This window comes from Andrographis paniculata, unplaced genomic scaffold, assembly GCF_009805555.1.
Source record: "Andrographis paniculata isolate CXL003 unplaced genomic scaffold, ASM980555v1 Contig54END, whole genome shotgun sequence".
Taxonomy (NCBI): Eukaryota; Viridiplantae; Streptophyta; class Magnoliopsida; order Lamiales; family Acanthaceae; genus Andrographis; species Andrographis paniculata.
Window position 1 is genome coordinate 4,462,031 of NW_026137589.1, and position 19,750 is coordinate 4,481,780.

The 19,750-nt window shown below is 36.0% G+C and overlaps 4 protein-coding genes across 4 annotated transcripts; 2 read left to right on the forward strand and 2 right to left on the reverse strand.

Annotated features, from left to right (window-relative positions):
• The first annotated feature begins 150 nt into the window (after positions 1-150).
• Positions 151-3,485, forward strand: LOC127255676 (probable carotenoid cleavage dioxygenase 4, chloroplastic). Its single transcript, XM_051281340.1, has 2 exons — positions 151-1,830; positions 3,018-3,485. The coding sequence occupies exons 1-2, from the start codon at positions 401-403 to the stop codon at positions 3,370-3,372; spliced, it is 1,785 nt and encodes a 594-aa protein (XP_051137297.1). The 5' UTR covers positions 151-400; the 3' UTR covers positions 3,373-3,485.
• Positions 3,486-7,556: 4,071 nt separating this feature from the next.
• LOC127255701 (pentatricopeptide repeat-containing protein At1g31790) lies at positions 7,557-9,277 on the reverse strand. Its single transcript, XM_051281378.1, has one exon. The coding sequence runs from the start codon at positions 9,163-9,165 to the stop codon at positions 7,897-7,899; it is 1,269 nt and encodes a 422-aa protein (XP_051137335.1). The 5' UTR covers positions 9,166-9,277; the 3' UTR covers positions 7,557-7,896.
• Positions 9,278-10,285: 1,008 nt separating this feature from the next.
• LOC127255697 (urea-proton symporter DUR3) lies at positions 10,286-13,678 on the forward strand. Its single transcript, XM_051281373.1, has 9 exons — positions 10,286-10,521; positions 10,599-10,706; positions 11,168-11,263; positions 11,352-11,434; positions 11,513-11,733; positions 11,842-12,104; positions 12,176-12,414; positions 12,525-13,174; positions 13,249-13,678. Exons 1-9 carry the CDS (start codon positions 10,342-10,344, stop codon positions 13,542-13,544), a joined length of 2,136 nt encoding a protein of 711 aa, XP_051137330.1. The 5' UTR covers positions 10,286-10,341; the 3' UTR covers positions 13,545-13,678.
• A 62-nt stretch (positions 13,679-13,740) lies between these two features.
• Positions 13,741-18,718, reverse strand: LOC127255696 (probable polyamine transporter At1g31830). Its single transcript, XM_051281372.1, has 4 exons — positions 18,407-18,718; positions 16,314-17,735; positions 15,883-16,044; positions 13,741-14,512 (listed from the first exon to the last, which is right to left on the reverse strand). The coding sequence occupies exons 1-4, from the start codon at positions 18,536-18,538 to the stop codon at positions 13,808-13,810; spliced, it is 2,421 nt and encodes an 806-aa protein (XP_051137329.1). The 5' UTR covers positions 18,539-18,718; the 3' UTR covers positions 13,741-13,807.
• Between the last annotated feature and the right edge of the window lie 1,032 nt (positions 18,719-19,750).

Below are 19,750 nucleotides of genomic sequence, written 5' to 3' on the forward strand. Positions count from 1 at the left end.
TATTTTTTTATTACTTTTTTTTAGATTTTGCTTAAATAGTATTGTAATATTATATTTGGTGAGAATAAATATTATATTTTTGTTAAAAATGATTCAAAATAAATATTATTATTTCAATATAAAATCGCAAAAGAATATACCCTTATCATGCCAAGTAACCAAACAAATATTCAAAGTGAAGAAACATATGTTACATAAATCTGAAAAAAATCTTACCTTAGCCTACTATTTAAGTAATAATCCATATGTTACATAAATCTGAAAATAAATAAATAAATAAATAGTACGAACATAAACTGAAGAACAGTTAAACACATGTTAAACCACATGAGCCGTACTATAAATACAACATAAACACAGACATTAATTGCATATTTAGACACACATCTAAGCACGAAAAATGATGTACGTAGTTTCTTCCTCTTCTTCATCCCCTCCAATCAGTTTTCCGCCATTGCCGAAACCTAGAAACCCTCAGATTCCAACTAATTTAACTGCTCAGACATCCTCGTCTTCTTCCTACCAATCAAACATCAATGGCGCCGCCATTGATGCTACTGCTGCTGCTGTCATAAGAACCTCTACCGCTCTGACAAAGCACTCTCTGCTCACCACAATCTTCAAATCCATGGACGACCTTATCTGCACCTTCATGGACGCCTCGCCGCTGCCGCCGTCGATCGACCCCCGCCGCGTCCTGTCGGGGAATTTTGCGCCGGTCGGAGAGCTTCCGCCGACGCCGTGCCGAGTGGCGGACGGCGGCGCTCTACCGGCGGCTCTCGACGGCGCGTACATCCGCAACGGGCCGAATCCTCAGTTCGTTCCGGCGACCGGACCGTACCATTTGTTCGACGGCGACGGGATGCTTCACTGCGTCAGAATTTCCGACGGAACGGCGACGTTTTGTAGCCGTTATGTACGGACGCATAAATTCGTGGTGGAGATGGAGCTAGGGCACCCTATATTGCCGAGCCCGTTCTCGTCTTTCAACGGGCTTTGGGCCTCCTTGGCCCGATCCGCGATGGCGGTGGCCCGAGCCGCCGCCGGTTTTTTCGATCCGCGGCGAACCGGGTTCGGTACGGCGAACACGAGCTTGGCTTTGATTGGCGGGAGGCTTTTCGCGCTGTGTGAGACGGACCTTCCGTACGCCGTGAAAGTGACGCCGGCTGGGGATATTGTCACCGGCGGCCGGCAGGGTTTCGATTCCGGCGCCGGAGATCCGCCGTTGAGGATGACCGCCCACCCGAAGACGGATCCGGCGACGAGAGAGACTTTCGCCTTCAGCTGCGACATATTTCCGCCGTTTCTGACATTTTTCAAAATCGATTCGCGGCGGAGTAAGCTCGCCGTCGCCGCCGGCGGCGGCTGCGGCGTGGCGATTTCCACGGCGGGGCCGTCGTTCGTGCACGATTTCGCGGTGACGGAAAGGTTTATCGTGTTCGAGGATATTCAGGTGGTGGTGAGGGCGGCGGAGATCGTGAGGGGGAGGTCGCCGGTGGTGTACGACGGCGGGAAGAGGCCGCGCGTCGGAATTCTGCCGCGGCGGGCGGAGGACGAGAGGGAGCTGGTGTGGGTGGAGGCGCCGGGATTCAATATGATGCACGTGATAAACGCGTGGGACGAGGATTCCGGCGGGAGAGTAGTGGTGGTGGCGCCGAACGTTTTGTCGATCGAGGACGGTCTGGAGAGGATAAGTTCGTTCCGGTCGGTGGTGGAAAGAGTCGCCATTGATGTACGGACAAAGGAGGTTGTGGGAAGACAGGCGTTGTGTCCGAAGATGAATTTGGAGTTTGGAGTCATCAATCCGGCTTACGCCGGAAAGCAAAATCGGTATAAATTATTAACAGGCATGCTCAAACAATTAGTCAATTACGCTATTCATCAGCAATTAATATATATATATATATATATATTTATTAAATATATAAGAGTTTTAAATTGTTTATCTAAAGGAGCCTTATATAACCTCTATTTATGGTTTTTGGAACTTTTAGAAATTTTGATATTTTGAAAATTAATGTGTTCGTTTGATGGATTTGCACGAGATTTCACTATTTATCCAAAAATTTTCTCCCAAAAACATCAAATCAAACACTTATTTTTCATTTTTTATATTATACTAAAAATCAATTTTACATTCAAAATATCACATCATCACATATTTATATCACATCATACAACTATTCAAATTCAAAATTTTTACTATTCAAATCCCAAATCAAAATCCAAACCCCCAAACAAACACACCCATAATATTTAAGGCAATGTTTCATACACCCTGCGTTCTAGATAATAAATATAATTAATAAGTAATTAAAAAATGTATTAATAAAAATAATTATTATTTAATAAAAATAATTATAAATTAAGATTAAGATATATAAATAGTTTAATTAAGATTAAAAAATTAAATTTTAAATTTTAAAATATGATTAAAGTGTATAATCAATTTTTTTTAGAAAAAAAAGATAAATTATGTAGAAGAGAAAAAAATAAAAATAAAAACAAATTATGCGGAACGGAAAGAATAATAAATATAAATATTTAAGGTTATCTTTTTTAAGTTATAATGCAGATGAATAATAAAGTATATATATACATAAATTCACACAATATATAATTTATATATTCACAAAAAGTAATAATTTTCAATAAAAAATATTTTATTTTTTTTATTAACAATCTAATACTACAACTAACATAAATTAAAATATATATTTCGTTCCATTTAATTTGTCCATTCTTTCTCTTTTCGTCCGTCACAGGTAATTTTTTTAAAAAAATATAATTATGCATTTTTAAATTCATACTTTATAATTTTTTTTATTTTAATTAAACTATTTAATCATTTTAATTAATTGTAATCTATAATTATTTTTATTAATACATTTCTTAATTACTTATCAATTTTTCAATACCTAAAACTCCGTACCTAATCTAAAATATTTAAGTGAAACATTGAGAATATATAGCCAATGCATATCCTTATTAATTATGGATCCAAATATTTTTTACAGATACGTATACGCTGCAATAATAGAAGAAATGCCAAAGGCAGCTGGAATAGTGAAGCTCGATTTGCAGTCCCCGACGACGTGGCCGGACTGCACGGTGGCTAGCCGGGTGTACGGTCCAGGGTGCTATGGGGGCGAGCCCCAATTCGTGGCGAGGGATCCTGAAACTCCGGGAGCGGCGGAGGACGACGGGTACTTAGTGACATATATGCACGATGAACACCGGGAAGAGTCGTGGTTGTTAATAATGGACGCAAAAAGTGAGGATTTAGACATTGTTGCTAAGGTAAGGTTGCCCGGAAGAGTGCCTTATGGCTTCCATGGATTGTTTGTTAAGGAAAGTTATCTAATTAATTAATTAATTATTTGAGTTTGATATTAAAATAATATTTGATGAAATATTATGTAAAAGAAAAAATATATATAATTATGAGAAATACAAAGTCCCGTAGAGTACTAAAAATAAAATTTGAAAAAAATTGGTTAAAAAAACAAATCTTTAATAAGTTTGTTTGTGAATTTATATATTGTAGGTGGAATGATGATGTGTATTGTTTGGGGAAATGACTTTTGTTGTACTTGTATATATTGATAAATTTTCAATAATTTTTTTTTTTTTTTTTTTTTTATGACATGGGATTTCGCATCCACTATCCGATAGAAAAAACACACTATATGAATCATGTGTGACAGGTGACCGCGTCAGGGATTTGAACCCATAACCTTACGATAGTTGTACTTGTGTATATTGATTTTTCTTGTCACATTTACTTTTTCATACTTTATTCTACTTTTTAACGTTCATTAAAATTAGATATGCTTACTTCATATTTGTATGTTTTTTTCTCTCTTCCAAATTAAATGTTTATTTAAATGTATTAATTCATTTATAAACAACAAAATACTTTTAATGTCTATAAAATTATTAATTTGATTTATAATATAAAAGTAGAATATTAAAATTATATTACATATTTTTACTCATTAATAAAATATTATTATTTTTAATTTTATTATTAAAAATAAATAAATATATTATGACAAAGACATAAAAATGAAAAAGAGCATATTTTTATGTAACATATGGAGTATTATTTATGAGTGGGTGATGGAGTATTTTGCTCGTTTATAATTTTGAAGATTATTTTCCTTGTATAGTAAAGCTTTGCACTTTCATTTTATTTTATTTTTACAATTTCTTTATTATACAATTAATATTATTATTCTTTAAAGAAATTATATATATATATATTAGATTCAACTAAATAGAAACGAGAACATGCCCTAATTTTTCAATTTGTTCTTTCGGACATATTTTTTTAAAACTGTTGATATTCAATTTTTACGATTCTCTATAAAAATATATTATTTATTCTTACAAAACATTCACATATTCCAAACGATCATTCAAAACTAAAATTCAAAAGAAAAAATAAAAAATAAAAAAATACCAACCAAACATGTTTAATGATTGAGTCAGTAGTGATTAATAGTTTAGACAAACTATTGCAAACCAGGCCTGATCGGAAAGTCAGGCTAGGCAAATCATGTGTGGCAGGTGACCTGAGGCGTTTGGATTTTGAACCCATGATCTCATAATCACAAGCCCAATCCTTACACCATTAGGTCATCCCTTACGGGACTAAACTATTGCTAATGTTATTTTATCCTTTGGAGTGCACATTTTATTGAAAGATCCTTTCGATTTCAAGTTGGATATGACATGATACATGTGTAACGTAAATTTGTGGCTCATTTATTCAATTACTATTTAAATTTATTTTTTTATAAAATATTATACACTATTTATCAGGTAAAATCATATAAATTTAATTGGATACGAAGATTAAAAATAAGATATTTTAATATTAAATTAAAGTATGTTACAAAGTATAACGAGAGTATTATATGAAATTTATTAATGGATTAATAGAAAAATATATAAATAGAAAAAAATAATGACATATTTGGTTATTTGTTAAAATAAGAGTAATAAAATTATGAATATATAAATTTATTTTAGTGAAAAAAAAAAAAAAAAAGTATATAATTGTATAATCAATAGTGTTTTGAAAATTAAGTTCATATCTTAATGGAGCTTACATTTGTTTAATAACATTGTAGGCTCATACAATCTTTTGTTGGAGATTCTCTATGGGTGTGTTTGTTTGGGGGATTTAATAAGATTTCTACTATTCATTCAATTTTTTCCCCCAAAAATATCAAATCAAACACCTATTTTTCATTTTTTATATTATACTAAAAATCAATTTTACATTCAAAACATCATATCAACACCTATTTATATCACATCATACAACTATTCAAATTCAAAATTTTTACTATTCAAATCCCAACTCAAAATCCAAACCCCCGAACATACACATAGTATATTAATATTTGAAAATTTAGGCATCCAAATCCTAAATCCAGGACGTAATTATGAACTTAGAGCTCTACCAACTTCTAGCTTTATCCATTTGTAGCAAGTGGAACGTGAATCAAGTTAAAATACATTTAGCCGTGTTTGTTTGAGAGATTTGTGAAGATATTTATTATTTATCCAAATTTTTCTTTTTAAAATATCAAATCAAATACTTAATTTTTTATTTTTTATACTCATTCTTTTTAAAAATATAGTCATATTGTGTCGGACACAAAATATAAAAAATATTAATATTATATTAATAGTTGGTAAAATATAAGGACTTTATGAATATATTAGTGTAAAAAATAGTAGCAATTGTGTAATAATAATGAAAAAGTATGGATAATTTTATGATAATATGATTATTTATGGATATGAGACTATTGTTTTGGGACGAACAAAAGTCGTAAACAAGACTATTGTATTGAAACGGAGGAAATATTATACTAAAAATTAATTTTATATTCAAAATATCATATTACTATTCTAATCAAAATTTACTATTCAAATCTTAACTAAAAATCCAAACCCAAACAAACACACCCATATTATCAAAGTATCAATCAACCCATAAGGGATGAGTTTGTTTGCGTAGGGGTTGGATTTGTCACCGTGAGGTTATGCATTCAACCCCGACGCCTCCAATTCCATTTGCTACACATGGTTCGCCTAGTGTGACTTATCTTGTCGGGTTTAGTTTACAGGGTATTAGATTCGGTCGGGAGTTTACTCAGAGCGCATTTTTGGATAGTGATTGCTATGCTTATGTGTATTGAAATTTTAAATAATAATGAATTATGATATTATTTTGTGTAATTAATAATATTGACAGTTTTAAAATAAATTTATAATTAACATAAATGAATTTTATAAAAAATATATACTTTTAAATGTAGCTAAAAATATTTATTTTTTGAGAAAAGAGATAAAAATAAAAAAGTTTCGAATAAGTCATATGATATTATATGGTAAATAGTTTATTAAATTGAAATATATTAATTGTTATGGCACATACCAAAATAGAAATGACTTGTTCATATGAAAATAAAATAATATTGTGATGGGATAGAAAATATTATAAAAAATTTCAATTTTTTATAAATATATAACAAAATATATATATATATATATATATAAGAATATATAAATAAATATGTACGTGTGTTTCATTCCACCCATTCAAAACTTTATTACAAAGTAAGGCTATTTATAGCCAATTCATAACATGATTACTCATCGTATGTGATGTCTTGATAACCTAATTAAATGACACGTACAAAATATGAATGAGTCATAACACAATTTTGAAAGTTTTAAAGCTTTTGGCTAAACAATGCGTTATCCTATGTCTCATGAAAAGTATAAATAAAAAGAGAAGATAATGATAATATAATATTCAATTTATGTATATATATATATATATATTTTCACCAATGAATTACACTGCATTTTTATTTTTATTTTTATTTTTTAAAGTAAAGATATGCTATCAAGAGTATTTCATTGTAAATATAAAAATACTATTATCTAAAAATTATTTATATAGATATTTGAAAAAAAGAAATTAATACCAGTAGTTATCAATGATATTCTATTATTTTTTGAAAAGTATTATATAAAATACTTATATTTTTATAAAAATATTAAACATACAAATTTCTACTATTATTATTATTTTTTTATTATTCTAAAAAAAGTTATATGAACAGAACATAAATTTTTTTTACAACGCCTTTTTTTTTATTTGATAAGTATATTTTTGTTTCTATTTAAGAAAATAATACAAGAATAAGTTGAAATCAATCATAGATAAACTAACCCAAATTCATTCCTATTTTTTTCTTATTATGGCCCTAACCAACATGTAACAAATAAAGGGGCAATATTTCTATGTTGTGTTGGTTATAAGAATATAATGACAATTAAAATTTATAAATTGGACGAATATATTTGATATCAATAATAACATGTATCGAATGAACTATTTTTCTTTTTTATTTTATTAATTAATTTATTATATTCGTATTATATTATTATAAATTATGTATTATATTATTATAAATTATATGCTTCTAACTTATAATGTGTTGATTACAGTTACACTTAAAAATTCTAATGGTTAAGAAACGCACCGTTTCGAGACTTAACATCGCAGCCATTAATTATATACACACATACACAAACCCAAATCCCAATACATTATACATACAAATAGTAGCAATTGTACCTTGTAATTTACATATAGACTATAGTAAGTAGTAACTACCTTGAGTTCATTAAAAGAGGCAGCTTTAGGACAACCTTATGTTCGATGTTTGAAAGATTTGGTCTTAATTCTAACATCCTCACGACATCGGCTATACTCCGGCGCCGGATCCCGCGACCCGGTCGGAAGCACCGTGACAACATTGTCCGACTTCAGACACTCATCGAATACAACATTCGATTCGCATTCTACCGATCGACTCCGCAAAACTCTCCGCCCCCACAAACGGATCTCAATTCGGTGACCACAGACTCGACCGGCGAGAAGCCCGCCGACGTCATTTCATAAAGAACTCTAATGGCCTCGACACAAAACCCGTGTCGCACGTAATTCGCAAGCATCGCATTGCAACACGCAACGCTCCTCGTTTCTCTACCGGCTTCAAACACTCTCCTCGCATCGTCTACGTAGCCACAGTTACCGTACAAATTCACTAATGCACATTGCACAAACGTATTCGATTCGAGCCCTAGCTTTGTCGCGCTAGCGTGTATCTGACGACCGAATGTTATGTTCCTCGACCTCCCGCATGCCTTGAGAACCGTCGAGAACGTGTAGCCGTTTGTTCTAACTCCTTCCCTCGCCATCGCCTTAAAGACGCCGATCGCTCCGTCGTAGTCGTTGTCGAGGATGAAATTCACGATCGACGATGTCCACACGGCCGTGTTTCGATCGTCGCCGTGGTCAAAAACACTTTGAGCATTGTCAAAGCACTTGAGCTTCCCGTAGAAACTAATCAAGAAACTATTTAATACTACGCTTCTCGAATACCCCATTTTCGATATCCATCCGTGCAATTGGAAGCCGAATTCGACGTCGGGAGCATATAAACAAGCTTTGAGAACACAGACGAGTATTCCGGCGGCCGGAAAGTCATTCCGGCGATCGGCGAAGCTTTCGACGTTTAATTCGATCAGCATTCTTAGGAACAGATTAAGAGCTTCTCTGTGCTCTCCATTCTCGACACAGGCGGCGATCACGACCGCCCATGAGTTGAAATCTCTCAGAAACATTTGGTCGAACAGTTGGCGGGCACGATTAAAGCACCCGCAGGAGACGAACATCAACAGCATCCGGTTGAGCGCCGGCAAGTCCAACCGGAGGCCGCTCCTTCCGATGTGGTGGTGAAGCTCGACGGCTTTCACAGGGTCGCCTAATTCGGTGCACTCTTTGATGAGGGAAGTGTAGACGTCCATGGATATCGGCAACTTGAGGCTGTCGAACAAGCGCAGGACGTCGGAGGAGGTCGTGATTGGCTTCGGCAGCCGTCGATTGGGCGGCGCGTTGATCCTCGCCGGCTTCGGAGGTTTGTATTCGGGTTTATGGAGGGGGAAATTGATTCCAACTCTGGGGTTTGTTGCGCCATGGCTAAGGTATTTGTAGGAAATTTGGGGATTTGGCGCGGGGATCTCCATCACTGTACAACCTTTAATGCGTAATGAACAAGGAGCATCCATTTATCGACATGGATCAAAATGGGTCGGGTTTGAGGTGATCCAGACCCGCCAAGCCCAAATTATATTCCTTCAATGGGCTCCGAAACAATGTCACGTATTTGACCCAGTAAATTGGGCCTCAAAAACTTGTGCTGCCCATCATTTGTTTACAGTAAAAAAGAAATATTCAATTATCATTTAATTAGTGTTATTATTTAAATTTTGAAAATTTATGCAGGCATGAATAGTAATCATCGAATGGTTTGTGGTTAGTGCATTCCATGAGCTGTTCATTATCAACAATGTTGCTTATTATAGTTAGGCATGAGTTGTAAATATATAGAAATATTTGGTATCGAATATAACTAAACAAATATTTAAAATTGTAAACTACTCCATTATTTGCAAATAATTTGAATCAAATCAAGTTTAAGAAATAATACATTTAATAAATAACCAAAATTTCTGATTTTAATCAATTATATTTACAAACATTCCAAATTGAAACAAATTATAAGGGTAAACATATTTAACTGTATAAATATATTAAACAAATATTACTAATATTTAATGTATATATTATAACTAATAAAGAAAATTTTAAAAAATATAATAATATAAACAAATTCAATTTAATTCGATTAACCAAAAAAATTGTTAATAAACAAACAAATATCAAATATATAATAGTATTTGTATTCAAATATAAATTTCTCACAAAATTCAGTTTAATTAAGTTCCACTGAGCAATTCTTCCGACCCCTATCCCTAAAATAGTAAACTTTTTTAGTGTAATATTTTGGAAGAGAGAGAATATATTTGACATACAAAAAAAAAATATCATTGCGTAAGCAGAACCTAGCTAAATATTGACTTGGAACAAACTCAATTGTCAATGGCGTATTTATTTGCGTCACCATATTTTGAAATTCGAAAATGTAAACTAAAAAACACAGTAAATATTTAAATACTACATCTTTTAAATAAAATATAATTACTGAATACAACTACTTATTTAAAAACATCTGATTATATATCGATGACTATAATGAGAAGGACTGAATATTCCAAGATTCTTTCCTGGGGACAAAACCAAGAGATTCTCCAAAATATCCTTAGTTTGACTTACTATATTCCTCAACAGCAAAAATATCCTCACTCTCTACTATTCCCATCCCCTTCTCTTCCCCAACTGTCATGTCTTCTTCAGTCTGCCCACCGTTGGGATTCTCCGGCAGGTATTACCGCCAGGACAGCGGCAGCGGCTGTCTCCGGCAAACCAGTTTCTTCGGTGGGAAACCGGTGCTCAATCAGGGGGTAGGATATTCGGTAATTCTAGGATTCGGGGCATTCTTTGCTGTCTTCACTTCTCTCTTGGTAAGTAAGTAAGTTTGATGAATGATGATGCTGTGTTTACTAATTTTCTATGTATAACTACAAACTTAATGGATTAGGTGTGGCTGGAGAAGAGATATGTCGGCTCCCGGCACACGTCCGAATGGTTCAATACAGCAGGTAGGAATGTTAAGACAGGCCTCATCGCCAGTGTCATCGTATCCCAGGTAACTTTCTAAGTATCCATCTATATATATCTACGCTAAAGATTAAAGGGACATAATTTATGTGATTCGAAACAAATATGTAGTTTGAAATAAATCTCTACGTCACTATCAGAAGGAGATTCCAAATAAAATAGGTAGCCTAAGAGATTCCGAATAGCGAAACAAATTGACTAACATACATTTCAATTGTCTCCTATACGAGAGACTGCTACAAATTAATCATCAACGCAATACTCACTAAAATAACTGAGAACACCGCAACAAGAATAAACAAAATCCACCAAACAAATCGTTCAACGGCCTTCAATGTTTCTTTTTTTTTTTTTTCTTTTATAAACCTTCATTGAACTTTAGATTTAATCTTTGGACTGGACTTGGCTCAATTTCAAGCTACAAAACAGCACGTCTCTATGTATATATAGACAGACTAGGATGAGGATCGTTATCTATTTTTGGTGTAGTGGACATGGGCTGCTACGATCTTACAGAGCTCGAATGTAGCATGGGAATATGGGATCAGCGGCCCTTTCTGGTACGCCAGTGGGGCGACCATTCAGGCATGTCCTAACATCAATTGCTATATATATTCGATTCAATTTGACTTGACTAGCTAGTTTGGATGGTGACATCCGTGTAATTAAATAGGTGCTCTTATTTGGTGTAATGGCAATTGAGATCAAAAGAAAGGCTCCTCATGCTCATACTGTGTGTGAGATTGTCAAAGCAAGGTTAGTTCATCTACTAACTTAACTAACTCACATTTCAGATGTTTTCAAGGTCTTTTATCGTTTTTCTCCTAACTACAGATGGGGAACTGCTGCACATGTTGTCTTTCTAACATTCTGTTTCCTCACAAATATTATTGTCACCGCAATGCTTCTTCTCGGAGGATCAGCTGTGGTGAATGCCCTCACCGGGGTGAATATCTATGCCGCGAGTTTCCTCATTCCTCTCGGCGTCATAGTGTACACACTCGCCGGAGGGCTAAAAGCCACATTCCTCGCAAGTTACATTCACTCTGTAATAGGTTGGACAACAACGCAACGGGGTTTCTTACAATCTAAGTCGATGAAAGACAGAAAAAAATCTTGCTGACTTTCCACCATGTTTCCTTTCTTGTTTCTCTAAATTGCAGTGCACATAGTGCTCCTCATATTCACATATCTAGTCTACGTTGCTAGCAGCGAACTAGGCAGCCCCAGTGTCGTGTACAATCGATTACTCAAGGTCGAAAGTAGCAAAAGAATCTGTACAGAACCAGTTTCTCATCCCGGGCAATCCTGTGGTCCAGTTAATGGGAACTACCAAGGGTCTTACATTACAATGCTGAGTTCCGGAGGTTTGGTCTTCGGCATTATCAACATTGTTGGAAATTTCGGGACAGTGTTCGTAGACAATGTATGTGTCTGAATATAAAGCTCTCCACTTCTTGTTAGCTTGTCAAAATACTAACATAACAATAACTACAGGGATATTGGGTAAGTGCTATTGCAGCAAGGCCATCATCAACACATAAAGGCTACCTATTGGGAGGACTGGTGTGGTTTGCCGTGCCATTCTCTTTGGCAACGTCGCTCGGTCTAGGAGCACTAGCGCTCGATCTACCAATAACTGCAGGCGAGGCAAGCCATGGCCTCGTCCCACCTGCAACAGCAATTGCTTTGATGGGACGAGGAGGCTCAGTTCTCCTGCTCACCATGCTTTTCATGTAATACTTAATTTACCTACAAGAAAATAACATGGCCTAACTACTTTCATTTCCATCGTTTTTTTTTTTCCTACCAGTGCTTTAACTGATGGTTTATTGATGGTGTTCAGGGCTGTGACATCGGCTGGTTCTTCTGAGTTAATAGCCGTGTCTTCATTGTGCACATATGACATCTACCGGACATACATCAATCCAGAAGCAAATGGAAAACAGATACTAAGAGTGTCGAGGACTATTGTTCTAGTGTTTGGATGCTTAATGGGAATTCTAGCGGTGATATTGAACAAAGCTAATGTTTCTCTGGGTTGGATGTATTTGGCAATGGGAGTGTTTATTGGATCCGCTGTTGTTCCTATAGCTTTTTTGCTTCTATGGAGAAAAGCTAATGCGATGGGTGCAATACTCGGTACGATTACAGGATGTGTGCTAGGGGTTATATCATGGTTGACAGTGACTAAAGTGGAGTATGGAAGGGTGAACCTCGACACAACTGGAAGAAATGCACCTATGCTCACAGGCAACCTAGTTTCTATACTAGTTGGTGGTGGTATTCATGCTTTGTGTAGTTTTATGTGGCCACAAAACTATGACTGGGAGACGACTAAACAGATCACTGTGGTTGAGAAGGAGAAGAGCGAGGTATCTCTCGATGAGCTAAAAGAGGAAAAACTAATTAGAGCAAAGAGATGGATTGTCAAATGGGGTGTTGGATTCACTCTAGTCATAGCTGTCTTGTGGCCTATTCTTACACTACCAGCGGGTGAACCTAGCTTACATATAATATATATATATATATGTATAGACTGTATCTAATGAATTTTTTCAACTGTGTAGGGCAATTCAACAAGGGATACTTCACATTTTGGTCAGTTATAGCTATAGCTTGGGGAACAATTGCCTCAGCAGTGATCATTGCTTTACCACTAATCGAAAGCTGGGAAACAATTCAGAATGTCTTACTCGGCATGTTCACAAATGACAGATTAATGGATAAAATTGAAGAGATGAACACAAAGCTGCAAACTATCATATTATTAATGCCAGACGCAGAAAGAGCTTACTTACTTGAGAAGGAGAAGGCCAAGAAGAATGAATCATCAGAGATTGAAGTTCAGATGCCATACGAATAAGACCACAGTTTGTTGCATTGTAGTTGAACCACAAACCGATACACTGATGTGTGGCATTGTGAAATTGACCTGTATCTGAAAGAGTGAAGAAGATTAAAGATATGCAATGAATGAAAATATAACAAAGAAAGAACAGATGAAAATTTACACAGGAAATTATCACAAATTTAACTTTATTGTAGAAATCAAATCAACAAACTCAAGAAATAAACAATAGATTATGTAAAATACTTGCAGAAGTTCTGTACATATCATATCTAACTTTAAAAATCAATGTTTAACCATTTGGAGTAATACATGCAAGTACTTGGGGAGAGAACCCCATCTGGTGTACACAAACGAATCCGGGGACAAGAAACACAAGGGATCAAAGCAAATGCAGCCATCTTTGGACCTTTCACAGACCCGGCACCACTTCCAATTCTATAACAAGTTTTACCAATGGGAATTGAGTGATAATCTCCCAACCCTGTGCTCTTGACCTCTATGATATCATTGTCTAAAACCATCAAATTCAGTATCTCATCAACTTCGCTGCTAGAAATCTCAGATTCCAGTGCTGGATGATTCTTCAGGTCAGTGTGGACTTTCTCTAGAGTGGCAACCTCCTGATCACGCAAGTACAAGAAGCACAGCTGTTTAAGTTTCTCATTGACTTTCCGCCCAACTCCGCTGATTTCCTTAGAAGGTTCAAACTCAACAGCCATATAGTGTTTCTTTCGTTTATTTTGAATGTTGACTACCTCTTTAATCAATTTCTTCGTCATCAATGACTTGAGAAATTTGTTAACAACAGGGTCAGGAAGTTTTGTCTCTTGTTTGATGTCTCTTGCCCATATCCCAAGATCCTTCTTAGTCTTGATCAAATACAGGATTGTTCGCTCAGCTTCTACCAGACCTTGTGGTTCAGTTTCAGGTCTTTTCCGCTTCAAGGCGGAGGAGCTTGTGTTTTGGCAACTCATTCCTGTCTGAAATTATTATTATTATTGTTAAGAGGATTTATTATGAGAAAAGAAAAAAGGTTCATCGTCAGAAGCCAAGTGAAGGAGAAAGAGGCATCCTATTTCTACAAAATCCATAAGAAAACTAATACACTACAATACCCGAGAGCATTCCAATTCATATAATTATTCTACAAAAACCACCAGAATATGAAAGGTTACGATATAATATCACCAAAACTCAATGTTGAGTTGCAATTGTTGCATCCACAATCCATTCAAATGGCATCAAGACTTCTTCAATTTTATATCAAAGTTGGAATCTAGTCTCAATAGTACTCAGTTAACAAAGGTCTTTTAAGAAATGCGAACTAACCAATGACAGGTATTGAATGCATCAGAAGAAGCCATTAAATCAATTTTCAATCATACGGTAATAAATATGTTTTTGATTCCATTAATTTTAGGTAATAATTTACTAACCAAACTAACTTGATTTTAGCACCAAGCATGTTTTTCTTGGTTACAGGTATACATTGGGTAGATGTGCACATTATAAACATTAGATCCATTCAATTTGCAAGATAAGTCAAAAAAGGAAAATGTTGAAACAGGAACCAGAACAGCCAACTCACATGTTAAAAAACCTTTTTAAAATTCTCAATACTTCTCGTACATTATATTTCAAATATCGATAACAGTGATACATAACGTCCACCCAAAATAGTTTTGAAAACAATTGCATCATAAAGTTCAAAGTTTTTTTTCTTTCCAAACACACAAAATTCCACATTAATTCATAAAATTTAAGCAGCATAATCCTCAAATTTTATTTACCATCCCCATACCAATAATTTGATTTAAATTATTTAGATGCCATATACCCCCCCCCCCACCCCACCCCACCCCCGGCCGCCTTCTCAAATCTGCAAATAATTAAAAGGTGCTTCTATAAAAAAAAAAAAAAATTGGCGTAACTTGGAATGATAACGGCTCCATGTAACTCGAAAGTCAAAACAACAAGAAGCACATCAAGGGTAGCCTAACACATACAGCAAATAGTTAGAAACAAGACAGTTTTGCCAAATCAGCAACAGGATATCTTTCAACTTGAAATTTAAATAGAAGCAAAGACATCTATATCGCGCATAAATCAGTGTAACTACGCAATATTAATTGGAATTTAAATAATACATAAACAGACACTCGAGGAAACTCAAAATTAATATGAATAGAATTTACATAACAACAAACACTTAGAATTTCCTGGGAATTCAAATTGAAATAGTATGACACCATATACAAACAATCCGCCATACCATGATATATATTGTAAACGAAATAACAAGTTACGTAACAGAAAACACATTCAAAATGAGTGCAATTATTGAACTTACAAAGCCTCCGACGAAGCCAAAGAAGAAGACGAAGGCGGCAGACGGCGGTGCAGCGGTTGGAGACGAAGCAGAAGGAACAGAGTGGATCGAGGCCGAGAGACGGGAGAAGAGGGGGGAATGTAATTGGATTTGGACCCGCGGGCCGACCCATTTGTTAACGGGCTGAAATTTTAACCCCAACCCAACCCAATAAAATAAAATAACATTTAAATATTTTAAGTAAACCATATACTTATAAATAATTATGGTAAATTAATTGATGAAATATATTTAAAAAAATAAATTATGAAGAATGGTAAGGTATTTATTTACTTGTAAATTGACAAATCCTAAAAAAACGAACATGAATCACAATCACACGTGAAGTCGTTGTGATCAAGGTATGATCATGTCCGAATATTAGCCCCAATATCGGGAAGTTCAGAACTCACCCAAAACTTTATCCATCTCTTCTTCTCAGCATGCTTCATACACGGCTGCAATATCAGCCCCACCACCACCGCCCCTAAGCTCACCAGCGCCACCTTCGCCGACGACAGCGCCAACACCGCACACATCAGCACCGTCGGCGGCACACACATCGCCGCCACCCCTGCCGTCCCCATCGGAATCTTATACGGCCGCGCCGCCGCCGGCGCAATCACCCTCAGCCGCACAAACGCTACGAATTCGAGCATCATCCCGAAACAATACAAGAAGTTCTCGGCGGCGACGATCTCGTTGAAGCTCAGCCACGACAGGAGCACGACGCCGGAGGCGGAGAACAGAATCCCAACGAGCGGCGTCCCGTGCCGCGACCGTTTCGCGAAAACCTTCGGCAGCATCCCGCGCTCCGCCATCCCGAGCAGCTGGAACGAGTCGCTGCTCATCTCCGCCATGAACAGCCCCAAGTTCGACATCGCCGCCGCCGCCTGGACCCACCAGCCGAGCCACGCGCCGCCGATGATCTTCGCCACGTTGGAGAAGTACCCGTCCTCCCACGCCGCGCGATTCAGGGGGATCGCGCCAATCCCGAACAACAACGGGAGAAAATACCCGAGCACGACGAGGATCATCGCCGAAAACAGCGCCTTCGGCAGCGTTTTCTTCGGGTTTTCGACTTCTCCGGCGAGAGTACTAATCGAATCCCAATAGTTCAAGTTCCAGAACAGAGTGTTGAGGTACAAACTCCAGTCGACGTTACGAACATCCGCCGCCAGCCATCGTTTCGGCCGGAGCTTCGGGATCGAAACGAACCCCATCGCGACGAACGGAAGAAACGAGAAGATCCCGAGCGCCACCGCAACCCATCCGACAATCGTCATGCCTCTGTAGTTCATGTAAGTAAGAACAACCGTCAGTGCCAACACTGCGACGACTCTAGGCCATCCTCCGGCCAATGCCGGGATATCCGATTTCAAATAGTCGAGGAAAAGCACCGGATAAAGGGCGTTGTCGATGACGCCACTAAGCCATTTCAACCACCCTTGCTGAAAGCCACAAAACGGCCCCAAAGCCGACGACACCCAAACAACATAGCCACCGTTTTCAGGGAACATCGTCCCCAACTCTGCGGTTATCAGAGCTTCCGGAATGCTCCAGAAGAACGGGAAGACGAGAATCCCGACCAGCGTGAGCAGAGGACCGGCTGCGCCGACGCTGTCTTCGATCCCAAACGGTCCTCCCGAAACCTCATAGAATATGAGGAAAACGAGAGGGAGGATCGATATTTTCTTACCATGAGTTAATCTAGAAGAAGGAACTTCTGTGTTAGTACCTCCATTGTTGTTGTTGTTGTTTTCGTCGCTGCCGGCGATGTTTACTGCAACCGCCATGGATGTTTCGACATTGTGTGATGATGCATTAAGCTGTTTCTGCAATCACAAGCTCAGATTCAAGCAATCTTCCAATAAATTTAGGCAATCCAAATCAGGATCATCTTGCCAATGTATATTACAGTTTATGAGAATTTAAACTCGATCAATCAACGACAGGATCATCAATTTATTGAGCAGCCAATGGAAGGTTTAGAGCAACAAAGACATGTATGAAATTTGGAAACAGATTAAGAAGAGGACAGTGGACAATACTGGACATACTAAACTAAGCAGAAAAAAAGGTGAGAGACAACTGCAACAGTGAAAGCTTCGAATAATCATTATCGCATAAAGGAGACACTGCAGAAAGCTTTACTTTCGAATATTAATAGTTTAATCACAGCGTATCAATGCAGATTCAACTCACTTTGAACAAAAAGTAGTACTCGTTTCATAAATCAACTGGATAATAACTTTTATCTACGAACCGTCCCCACAAATAAATAATTTTGGCGGAGTGGACTTGCAGACTTCCATTTATTCATTATTCATTATTCATCCACCATATCAACACCACATCTTTACCATATTTGACCTTCTAATTTTCGTTTTTGTTTTTTTAATAAAATAATAATAATAACAATAAAAGTAGAAATTGATGCATCAGAAAACTGAATCCCAAACAATATGGCGGTTTTTAAGCATACTTGTAGTGCGTGTACTCTTACCTGGTCTTGTAGATTTCGACAGATCTGACTTTCTCTATCAGAAGCTTCTGCTGATTGAACTGTTCCATCGCCGGCGGGAACCTCTCCGCAGACGTGTAGCTGATGCTCTGAACCGCGGCTATCGGACGCCATTAACAGAGTGCTCGAAAATAAATACTTTGTGAACGAGTGCAGCAGCAGGAGTCAGGATTAACACTAATCCATGGAATTTACATCTGTCGGCGGAAGTCAGGTAGTAGAAGAATGCAGATGAACAGGAGGAAGAAGACGGAGGTGGGGCGCGGATGTAATTTTCAAAAGATTTGGGCAGCCGGACCAAATTTGGCTGCATTACTTTACGCTACATATATATAGATACATTAGATGCCCTTAAAAGTAATTTCACTCTCCGAATAGAAAATTGCCATCATAGTAGCGATACTTTGACCTAAATAAATGAATTATACATATATATATATATATATATTGCAATTTGAGTAACAAAATGGATCATTACATGAATTTATAATTTATCCAATTAAGTAAGTTTATTTAAATTTTCTGTAACCATTCCGTAAAATAATTACAATTATAGGATACTAATTAATTAATTTTGGCACGTAAAATTAACCATGCAACTATTTATAATATATCATTATGTATAGATTAGATGGATTGCGTTTGTTTATTTTTATTTATTTGTAATCGAGTTATATATTTTTAATATATATCAATATAATTTTGTTTAGATAGTTACTTTATTCATTCCTATGTTATAGCAAATTTATTGTTAATATATATATATATATTGTTTGGATTAATTAGTTTATTCGTTCCTATTTTTTGTAATTTTATTACTAATATATCACTGAAAAATAGTCCTAAAATTATGTAGTATATATTCCCTTCGTCTCAAATAAGGTGTAACATTTGTTTTTGGCATCGGTTTTTAGGTGGGTAGTATCAAATAAGTGTGGGGTTAATTATTTCTTATTTTGGAAATGTTGTATGGTGTTTGAGACATACCAAAAAAGAAATGTTGCAGGGTTTTTGGGACGGAGAAAGTATTGTTTATTCGTGTTGAAGGCTTGTTTTGTGTCTCTAGTTGATTAATCGTGCAATTAATCATTTTTGTTAGATATAAATACTTTTAGGTAGAGTATAACCAGCAAGTATTACAACAATAAACAATGATGTTAGGATTAACTTTTATGTATATATATAAAATACCCCAAATTTAGTTAAAGTATAATTAATAAGTAATTAAAAAAATATATTAATAAAAATAATTATTATACAATAAAAATAATTACATATTAAGATAATTAAATAATTTCATTAAGATTACAAAATTATAAATTACGA